The 11,889-nt window shown below is 34.5% G+C and overlaps 1 protein-coding gene across 1 annotated transcript; it reads right to left on the reverse strand.

Moving 5' to 3' along the window:
* Positions 1-11,192: 11,192 nt before the first annotated feature.
* On the reverse strand, positions 11,193-11,597 carry LOC114721632 (uncharacterized). The gene has a single exon (XM_028907492.1). The coding sequence runs from the start codon at positions 11,595-11,597 to the stop codon at positions 11,193-11,195; it is 405 nt and encodes a 134-aa protein (XP_028763325.1).
* Between the last annotated feature and the right edge of the window lie 292 nt (positions 11,598-11,889).

Here is an 11,889-nt window from a genome sequence, read left to right on the forward strand (position 1 = left end):
CATTGGTTTCTGAAATTCAATCAAGCATACAAGGTGGAAAAATAGAATCAAACCTGAAGCTGTACAGCATATCCTTACTGTATCTCTTGCCTGGGTTGTTGTTTCTTTGGCAAATGGCAGGGAAAGGGAATGTCGGCTCCTTCTGCTTCTACTATTTCCGTCCAACTTCTTGAGATGCAAAGGAGGAACGGATCATCAGGAAGTTAACAACTCAAATAAGAGAGTGAGAATTGGAGAGATCAGTAAATCTGAATGCCAATGTCTCGGTCTCCCCTGTTCTTCTATCATCAACACAATATCCAAAGTTTCTTGAAGTCCAAACCTCACCGGTTCCTTCCCCTCTCTTCATATTTTCCTTGAAGTCCAAACCTCACCGGTTCCTTCCCAGATCTCGTCCCTGCTTCCCAAACGCCCCTTCCATCCTCTAAACCCACGCAAGCACAAACCAACACACCCACCAATGCAAGACGCAAACCCGAACCTAGTTCACACCAGGGAAAAGACGCCTCCATCGCGCCCGCTCCTCGCCTCGGAGATCTCTCACAAAAGAGAGAAGGGAAACTAATAAAAGCTCCCCGGCCGAGCCTCTCTTGGCGAATAAATTATTCGCCCTCACCAGAGGTAGCCGTTGCGCCGCACCGTCGACGGAGAGGAAAAATCCTGGCAGAGGGTTTTTGCCCCGGGTCCTATACTCATCACTGATAACAACCGGAGAAAAGGCCTTAAAGCGAGGGAATTGAAATTTGTGGAGGGAAAATACAATTTATCTTTGTAAATTGAGGGAACATGCGAATGTTCTGGAGGCATATGATCTTTCACACACATCTAAATATAAAATTAAACGTTTACTTTAATGAAAAAATTAGAATTTTAATTAATTTAATTTATCAGCATATGTCAAAAATAAATAATAAACAAAACTGTTATTGTTAAAAATCATACTTAGCATTAAAATGATAAATTATACAATCAAATTTCAAATCAACTTAATTACGGCCATATAATATATAAAATAAAATTCAGCAAATATATATATAAAATAAAATAAAAAACTAAATTTTAAATCTTTGGCAAAAAATAATATATAAATACATAATCTATGGTTAAATGAGATATATTTGAGATATAGTAGTATTTTACTTCTTTTGATCCTTAATTGGAGATTTCTTCTCCGTGCGATGCACAGATTAAAATATTTGATTAAAATTTAAATGATAATAAATTGTATTATCTAAGGCAGCTCAAAATTATATTCACTTTTTATAGAAGTGTAATTTTTTTTATTTATTCAAATGAGATTTGAATTAGAGATTAGAAAATTAAGAAGACCATATAAAAATTTAAAATTATTTATTTATTTCTCTATTTAAGCCCCCAATTAACGTACTATTTAATTATGATGTTTTCTATTTAATTCAATATATTCAAATCCCAATTAAGATATTATTCAAACTCAAAATTAATCATTAATTTATTCATTTGACCCTCAAATTGAAATCCCATTTAATAATGATACAACTCATTTAATTCAATATACATAAATCCCAATCACAATATTATTCAAATCTCATCAATTAAATATATTCAGATGTCTTGATGTTATATCCGACCCGTTTTTAAAACAAACCGGGTATTACAAGTTTTCAAGAATATAATTGATTGATGATATAAGAGCTAGTTGACTAATTTGAGTATATTAAGAAAATCAGTTAAGTTAGTTATCTATAATAAATATGTGTCATCTTTTATAAAATATCCTTGCTAATTAAGTGTATTAACTAGAACTACCATTATTACAAGAATTATTTTGAAAAAAAAAGAATAAATATATATAAAAGACCAAGTGAATTGAAGTATTATATTTAGGACCAAAATAAAAATTAAACGAACTATTATATTAAGGACCGAATGTACTATTTTACTAAGATTAGAAAAGGTGAAATTTTTTATTATGTATTTGATAATTTTTTATTAAGTGGCTGCGTTGAGTTTAGTTACTTAGAGTTAATCGCCATAAATAAAGAAGTCATAATATTTGAAGGAGCAAAATGAATAGTTTATTCGAATTCATTTATATATTTATACTATATTGGTTCATATATTTGTGAATGAGCCGTGAGTATTTAAAACAAATTTGGAAAATTCAGTCTTTTATTCCTCTCATCTTCAACTTATTTATAACTCAGTCTCTCTATTATAACTTAGTGTAACTCAATTTTTAAATTTTTAGCTCGTCTTTATCACTCAGTCTCTTGGCCTTGATCTTCACTCTATGTTGAGAGGTGATTGTGATGGCGAAAGAGATGGGATTGTCACTTCTATTCGTCTTTGGAACATCCATCCACTCCTATCGTTGCTTCTTTTCTTTAAATTTTATGAAAAAGAAATTCCAAATGGAACTAACTTGAAAGCTATTTTTGTCCTATGGATGACTCATAATGAAGAATAGTAATATAAAAAGTGGAAAAAAAAAGAAGAGAGATTGAGTCATAACGTGAGTTAAAGGTTCACGAATTGAATCGTATCTAGTCATAATTAAGGAATTAAATTATAAATAAATTAAAAGTTAAAGAAATAAGATTAATTTTCCCAAAAAAATTTAGTTCAACATCATCCTGGAAGTACGATTAATCGTAAGAGCGATCCATGGGTTATCCTCCAGTATTTTATTTGCTAGCATAATATAACTTTTTCAAATAATAATGTAGAAATGGATGACATTACTGCTTAAACAAATATACTACGAAAAATATAATCAACAATTTACCCCATATAGTTGTAATTCGATTATCAATCAATGTTATACTTTATCAATCAATAGTTGTCATTTAGTCTGTCAGCTCTTTATACTTTCGTTATAACTCTAGATATTTTCAGAAAGCATAGGAATCAATGGATTAAATAATTAAGACTTAAAGGATTGCATCTAAATGAAAACGATAAGGAATAAATGATCAATTTTCTCATAAGAGTATATGAATGAATGATGAAAAAAATGTCCAAGTGCTTAATATCTTTAATACTTGTTGCAGTGAGTCGGTAGTTTGCGTCAATTTTTCCTCATATCATGGGGTCTTGGTTTGGGATATTATATATGGCCATTTTTTCGTAATTGAATATAATGCCATTGATTGCCCTCTTAATTTGCATCTCCAGCATTTTGTACGTAATAACTTGACTCTCTTATACACGTTGTTTGCCTTTTGGTCTGTCCTAGGGCGTCTTTGCATAATAGACGGATTAAACTGGAACCCAACCCAAAATCTAGTATAATTTTTGGTAAATCTAGTATAATTTTTGGTTTGGTTAGGTTTGGCAGCACATGATTGGGTTCGGTCCGATAATAACATGACATCAGGTTGGATTGGATTTGGTCCACCAACCCTCTCAATCTAGATGGTCTTACCAATTGGTTATAAATCCATAAGAATCTCCAACAATATTAAACAACAACAAAAAGAATTTAAATTATAAAATATTATTTTAAAAAAATCACTTAGACCAAATCGGAGCAGTCTAGATAGTCTAACCACTTAATTTAGTCTGACTAACTAGTTTGGTCCAATCTAATATGATTTTATCACATTATTTGTTTGACCTGGATTATACTACTTCGTATTACACCAGACTAAATCAGATTACTAGGTTTTCACATACCCTTAATCTCTCCATTGTGGAGAGATCGAGCAGTCTTTTTTTTTATTTTAATTTCTATAACTTTCTAGAGGGCCAACTATGGAGGTGGGGTGGGTTCTGCATGCATATATTGACTCGTGTGAACCAATACTCAAGGCATAGGATAACGTGACTAGAAATCTTGAGTATGTGGACGTTAATTTGTTCTTTTTTTAGTCACCTTTTCGACTCTCAACTTTTAAAAAATGTCAAAGAAATTTCTAATTTCAAATTAATCCAACATTTTAAAATATTTTTTTAATGAGAGTGAGTATCTTCAAATAATTTTTAATACGCATGACATTTTAAAATATTTTTTTAATAGCACGTAGCATTTGGATGTAATTTTTATTACAACTTTGCCCTTAAAAAAATTTTTTAGTTGCAACAAACATCCTAAATTTTAGGATGTTGAGTGCTACAAAAATTACTTTAAAATATTAATTTTTTTTATTCTAAACATAAGATTTATTTTACAGTGTCATTTAATTTTGAGATTAAAATTTTTTTCGGCAATTTTAAAAGTGATGAATTTAAAAGGTGACTGATAATAGAGCAACTTAACCTCCACACACCCAAGACTTCTTGGGGCGTTACCCTGTGACTTCAATATTGGTTCGCATGAGTCAACCCGTGGTAGCCACCCGATAGGAATTCATCAACGTTAACGGTATGAAATGTGATGCCGAGATTTTTACTCTGACCCGAAGTCAGTCATAGTTATGATGGAACTTGACATGAATGGTCACATCAGTACTGCGTGTTGGCCAATGCACCCACAAATTGTACGTATTCAGAATTTCAAACCAAACAAATTAAGATCTATTGGCTAATACTGAAGGAAAAATCACAAAAAAAAAAAAAATCATGAAATTAGAAAAATTATAAATTGGGACTCATGACAATATTAGTGTGAATTTTCACAATAATAGTGATTTTTATAATAATTTTTATGAACCGGTTCGTGTGGAATTTTTCTAATTTCACAGTCTTTTTTTATGAGTTTCCCAATAGTAAAAGCTGTGTGATTTTCTACACCCCATCTGCTACGCATAAAATAACTTTTGACTTCAAATCTGAGTAGTTCAGGGTAAAATTGAGCTGTACCAATTTAATATGTTTTAGTTTGTTATTTTTAGAGAAAATTAATCTTTTAACCCTTCAACTAATAAATCAAAAAGAATATACTTTCAGATTTAAATAAATAATTTTTAACAAGGACCACAATAGTTAGGTTGACTTGGACTCATCGGGCTAGAATCCTCTCAAATCCTCTTTCTCTTTATCTTCTTAGAATAATTTAGATTTAAAAAATAGATAGTTTAAATGTAATATTTTATAAAATTATTATTAAAATATTTTAACGATGCATATTTATTTATATTTTAATACAACTGAAGTATCCATTATTTTGATCAAGACTGAAAAGCTTCCATCATTAGATAAAATAATAGATGGTTCGGATGCAATATTTTTTAAAATATTATTATAAATTTATTAAAATATAAATAAGTAAATATACATTGTTAAAATTATTAGGCTAACTTGTATGAACTCCCGGAATTTTATGTTAAGTAAATAACCTCTCTAACCTCTAAAATTTACAATAAATATTTCCAAGCTTTTGCATTTATGTAGGTTATTTTCATACTAATTGTTTCATTCATTATTATTTTATTTGCAGATGACTTAAAATTTAAAGAATTTATTTACATGTAACTTAAAGTTTAAGAGGTTATATGCATACAATAATAAAGTTTAAATGGTATAAAATTTATTAGTTTGGGCTTATTTGCATAGAATTTGGGTTTAATATTAAGTTTTAAAGTTCAAGGAAGTTATTTGTACATGGTTTTAAATTTAGGAAAGTTTTATATAATAAGTCTTAATTTTATATCTGCAGCATTTGATACGCTTAGCATTTTAAATCTATATTCCAATACTTTTTCATTAATCATCTTTATTGTTATTGATAAAGAATCAGTGTTAACGTTAACATTAATTTTGATCAGCAAACATATGTATAAATAATGAAACTTAATTATTCTTTAAATTTGCGTTAAGGTGCAGTGAGATTTTTTGTTCTGATGATGATGAGCAGTAAAATATTTTTTAGTGAAGACGAACAGTAAAATATTAACCGCAGTTAAGTTTCAGTTAGCTTTTTAAACACTTTATTGTTAATATAAGATTTAGTTAACTAGTTTTAAAATATTAAAAAAGTTAAATAATTTTTTTTAAAATATTATATTTATCATTCTTCGCCAAACTAATTTGTTTGGCTTATAAGTTGATATACTACCTTCAGTCCTAAATATAAGATTTAGCCCGTAGTGTAATTTACATTATAGATTATATCTTATATTTAAGACGAGAGGTAGCATAATATAACAATTCCCATAAGTATTTCAAAGAGATTATGTTACATATATTATAATAACGTGATTTTTTAAATTTTTTTAATATTTTGAAATCAATCAATTGGGTTTTATATTAAAAATTGGAGTGCCATTTTAGGGACAAAATTATACCATTAAATATTTTAGGGTAATGAATGCAATTTCAAAAATATTTTGAGATGTTAAGTGCATCTTAACCCTCTTAAATTTTGCATAATGTAGAAAACCCTTTAATTTTCTCCCGAAAAAGATGCACGAACTTCTAAAACCAAAAAGAGTACGCAAGAAAAAAAACAGTCTAAAAAATGTACTGATGTTATCGGGTTGGTTTCAAGATTTTTTGGCTTTTTAATTTGTTTGGGGTCTGAAATTCTGTACTTTCAATTCGTTGGTACATGATCCTGCACGCAATAGCGATGTTGGCATCTATATAACTTGCGAGTTGTATTATGAATGTTGTCGATGAGAAATCTATTGTAAAAATCTTGAGTGAGGTAGATTATTACAATTTATTCGGGCGAGGTAAGAGTGATTCAATGAGGTTGGTAATTTTATTTCTTCAAATTGAAATAACTTTATTGTTAATTCTATGGATTTTCAGAATTGAAAATTTTATTTGAGAAGACACGTCCAATTTACTGTGAAAAAAATCAATAATCTTCGTCAACATATTATTAATAAAAATTCCTTGGTAACAATGAAATCAATTTCATTTAGATAATTTCATTAATCAATATTATTATGTCAATATATAATGTAAAGTTCATAGAAAGTATTTGTGAATGAGCCGTGAGTATTAAAAAAATTTTGGAAAATTCAGTCTTTTATTCCTCTCATCTTTCAACTTACTTATAACCCAGTCTCTCTATTATAACTTAGTGTAACTCAATTTTTAAATTTTTAGCTCGTCTTTATCACTCAGTCTCTTAGCCTTGATCTTCACTCTATGTTGAGAGGTGATTGTGATGGCGAAAGAGATGGGATTGTCACTTCTATTCGTCTTTGCAACATCCATCCACTCCTATCGTTGCTTCTTTTCTTTAAATTTTATGAAAAAAGAAATTCCAAATGGAACTAACTTGAAAGCTATTTTTGTCCTATGGATGACTCATAACTTAATGAAGAATAGTAGTATAAAAAGTGAAAAAAAAAAAGAGAGAGATTGAGTCATCACGTGAGTTAAAGGTTCACGAATTGAATCGTATCTTAAAAGATTTAGTGATTGAAATTGTATATTTGTTTCTCATTCGTCTATGTATATATATACACAGCGGACATGGGCCACTATCTATCCTATCTATACAAATCATATCTTTGACCGATTCTTTCTCTCTCATATCCCATATACATTAAATCATTGCATATTCAAATATCTCTCAACGGATTCTAACTTATTCGAATATCTCTCCGAATATCTCTCAACAGATTCTTACACTCCCCCTCAAGTTGGTGCATGTAGATTCGTGATGCCCAACTTGCCCAAGAGTAGCTTGAGTCTATCCTTTCCAAGTGCCTTGGTAAACATGTCCGCTAGCTGATCTCTTGTCCATATCTTACGTGGAATTATCTCCCCCGATTGGTATCTTTCTCGTACAAAATAGCAATCCATTTCCACATGCTTGGTTCGCTCGTGGAAGACCGGATTCATGGCTATATGTAGCGCTGCTTGATTGTCACAATAAAGCGGCGTTGCTCTGTTTTGTGTTGCCTGCAACTCTTTAAGTAGCCACCGTAACCATACTACTTCACTCACTGTGCATGCCATCGCTCTGTACTCTGCCTCGGCCGACGATCTTGCCACAACATTTTGTTTCTTTGACCTCCAAGATACAGGTGAGCCTCCTAATGACATAAAATAACCACTACACGATCAACGAGTTAATGGACATCCTGCCCAGTCTGCATCGCAATATGCCTGAAGTTCTAAATTTCCCTCCGATCTGAGGATGATGCCTTGCCCTGGGGTGCACTTTAAGTATCTCAGCACTCTCTCCATCGCTACCATGTGCGAGTGTCTAGGTGAGGCTGTGAATTGCCTCAAGGTGTTCACAGCTTAGACTATGTCTGGTCGTGTTACTGTCAAGTATTGCAACTTTCCAACTAACCTTTTGTACCGTCCTGCATCTACCTCAGGTTCTCTCTCATCATTTTGTAGTTTGCAATGCTGCTCCATCGGAAAAGCACTCGGTCTACAATTCATCATGCTTGTTTCCTTTAAAATGTCTAGCGTGTACTTTCGTTGACTGAGAGCAATGCCTTGTGGAGAGTGTGCCACTTCGATTCCTAAGAAAAACTTTAGTTTTCCCAAATCTTTAATGCTAAATCTTTTGTCTAGATACTGCTTTGTCTCTTCTATCTTACTCTTATCATCTCCAGTTAGCAATACATCATCCACGTATATTAAGCATGCAACATAGGACGTTGTAGTTCGGAAGACAAACAGTGAGTGATCTGCTTTACTTTGTTTGTAACCAATACGAAGCAATGCTTGAGTGAACTTATGATACCAATTACGTGAAGCCTGACGCAAGCCATAAAGGGATTTCTTCATCTTGCATACTCGTGTCTCCCCCTCACGAGCGAACCCTTGAGGAATGCGCATGTATACTTCTTCATCGAGATCGCCATGAAGGAAAGCGTTGTTGACGTCTAGTTGACAGATAAGCCAATTGCGTTTAGCAGCGATAGCAAGAAGACAACGGACAGTAACAAGCTTTGCTACTGGCGCGAAAGTTTCATGAAAGTCAACACCAGGAATTTGTGTAAAACCGCGGGCAACCAGTCGGGCCTTGTAACGTTCGATTTTTCCGCAGGGTAGATACTTGATTTTGAAAACCTACTTGGAATCAATAACATGTTTGTTAGGAGGGAGAGGCACCAACTCCCAAGTGCCATTGGCTTCAAGAGCTGCAATCTCTTTCTTCATGGCAGCTTGCCAGTGAGCATGTCTGCATGCTTCAAAGAAAGTTTTGGGCTCATCGTGCGCTGCGATGGCCGCCAAGAAAGCTTTGTATGAAGGAGAGAACTGATCATAATTAATGAACTGAGTGATAGGATACTTTACCGGGGAACGTGGTGAAGTGGTATTGCAAGATGGCTGATCGGGGGGAACGACGGAAGGAGGGAGATCTATGGCATAGTCTTCAAGGTGACGTGGCTGGGTGTGAGCATGTTGACTATGACGAGGTTGAGTAACGGTATCACCTGAAGGCTATGTGGCAGAACCATCGTCTACAGGTGCGTCTCGTGTGTGTTCTTCGTCATGTTGCTGTATAGTCAGAGTGGGTTGTGGAATTGAAGTATCGTGTGAGTCATTAATGATGGGAGGTTTAGAATGTACTCGCATGGTAGGTGGTGCCGACTTGGCAAAGGGAAATTCCCTTTCAACAAAGATGACGTCACGGGAGACAAGCTTCTTCTGTGTAGAAAGATCATAGAACAGGTACCCTTTCTTACCAGATGGATAGCCAACGAAGATACAAGCAAGGCCTCGCTCATCCATTTTGTCACGTTGCACTGGATGCCTTGTGTACGCGAGACAACCAAACACTCTCATGTGGTTGTATAATGGTTTTTGTTGAAAGAGGACTTCGTATGGTGTTTTGCCATTGAGAACTTTAGAAGGCAAACAGTTGATGATGTAGACAACAGTTAATACGCACTCACCCCAAAACTCTACTGGAAGGTGGGCTTGAAATCTCAAAGCCCTTGCAATTTCTAAAATATGTCGGTGCTTTTGCTCTACGACACCGTTCTACTGCGGTGTGTGTACACATGTAGTCTGTAGTATTATTCCTCGTTCGGCATAGAAGTTCATCATAGTAGTCGATTGAAATTCGAGGCCATTGTCTGCCCGTATCTGTTTAATTTGTTTATCAAATTGGGTAGCAACCATATTGATGAAGCGCTGCAAATAATAGGGAACATCGGATTTGTTCTTCAAGAGATATACCCAAACACCTCTGCTAAAGTCATCTACAATTGTCAGAAAATAATGATCGCCAGATATCGATAGAGTTCTGTAACCGCCCCAAATATCACAATGGATTAAATCAAAACAAGAAGTAGATTTTATTGAACTAGTGCCAAATGGCAAACGAGTTTGTTTAGCGCGAATACATGAATCACAATGACCCATATCAGATTTATTCTTAAAAAATTGAAAACAAAAAGGAATCTGCTTCAACTTGTTTAAAGATGCATGACCCAATCTTGAATGCCATAGATCTTGTGTGTCACTTCCATGTACTGCCAACACCGTTCCCCCTTGCTATAGCAGTGTTAAATAATACAAGCCATCTCTGCATTTACCCACTCCAATCAGGTTCCTTGAACTCAAGTCCTGAATCACACAAAAGTCAGCATGAAATGCCACGACACAATTGAAATCTCTAGTAAATCTACTAATAGAAAATAAGCAGCACTTGAAATCTGGAATATATAAAACATCATCTATTTTCATTTGTGGTGAGAGTACAACACTCCCTATCCCATTGACTAGAATTGCTTGTCTGTCAGGTATCTTTACAGGCGGTGAGCACGCCTTTTGTAGCGCCGTCAAGTGTGTTCTATTATTGGTGATGTGGACCGAAGCTCCTGTGTCTATTATCCACTACTCATTAGTTAAGAAATTACCTGACATGTTTGCCGTTGGTTGAGTTACCTTCCCTTCCTTAGGGTCTAAGCTTAAATATTGCATCAACTTGTCATATTGATCACACGTGAGACCGGGGATCGGGCTTCCGTTTGCTTCGCCATGCACTTGTGCTGCCTTTGGTGTGGCACGTTTATCTCGTCGATCTCTCCTTGTCTTTTTCCAATCACTTGGATATCCAACAAGGTCATAACATTTGTCCTCTGTATGTCCAAGTTTATTGCAGTGGTTGCACCTTGGATGATCCTTTTTACGGTCTACACGATCACTTTTCACTTGAAAAGCTGTCGCTTCAGAAGTTGTTTTGGTGATGGCCGAGATCTGCTTCTGCTGCTCGTCTTCAGCCACTACATGGTATGCCACCCCAAGCCTTGGCAAAGGGTTCATGCTGAGTATCTGCGTCTTGATCGTTGCATACCTCTCCTCTAAAGCCATTAGAAAATCATAGAGATGATCCTTCTCCTTCATTCCATTAGTTGTTTCTGCAGATCACACTTGCATCCTCCGCATGTGCACTTCGGCCATGGTGCTATGGAATCAATCTCATCCCAGTAGCCTTTTAGTTTGGTAAAGAATGTGGGCACAGATTGATTCTCTTGCCGCATGTGTGCAATTGCATGCCGTAACTCATAGGCTCTTGGTGCACTACCCTTACCAAACCTCTCTTCAAGGTCTATCCATATCTCCCGTGCTGTCATGGCATATCTGACGCTGCTTCGTAGCTCTTTATTCATGGCACTTTTAAGCCATCCTTTCACCATGGCGTTGCAACGCATCCAATGGTGCAATGTCGGTGAGTCAGCAGCAGGCATCGAAATTGTTCCGTCAACAAATCCTATCTTATTCTTTGCAAATAAAGCATTGCTCATATCACCGATCCATTCACCATAGTTGCTCTCATGAAGGAGCTCACCAACATAGATCTATCCTGGACTATCGGAAGCATGGATATAGTAAGGCGACATTGCGTCCACTGTTGATGAGGTTGAATCGGTCATCGTTTTTTTTTGTGCGGCTCAGACACCTAAGCTCTGTGTTTTGATTATAGCTCAGAACCCTAAGCTTTTGAATCTTATATACAGACCTTCCGCTCTGATACCATAAAAGATTTAGTGATTGAAATTGTATATTTGTTTCTCATTCGTCTATGTATATATATAC

Source organism: Neltuma alba, unplaced genomic scaffold (genome assembly GCF_004799145.2).
Source record: "Neltuma alba isolate B1F8T4 unplaced genomic scaffold, ASM479914v2 tig00012051_pilon, whole genome shotgun sequence".
Lineage (NCBI taxonomy): Eukaryota > Viridiplantae > Streptophyta > Magnoliopsida > Fabales > Fabaceae > Neltuma > Neltuma alba.

Bases quoted from the DNA above. Each gene is read 5' to 3' on its own strand.
- LOC114721632 (XM_028907492.1), bottom strand. From the start codon at position 11,597: ATGAGCAATGCTTTATTTGCAAAGAATAAGATAGGATTTGTTGACGGA.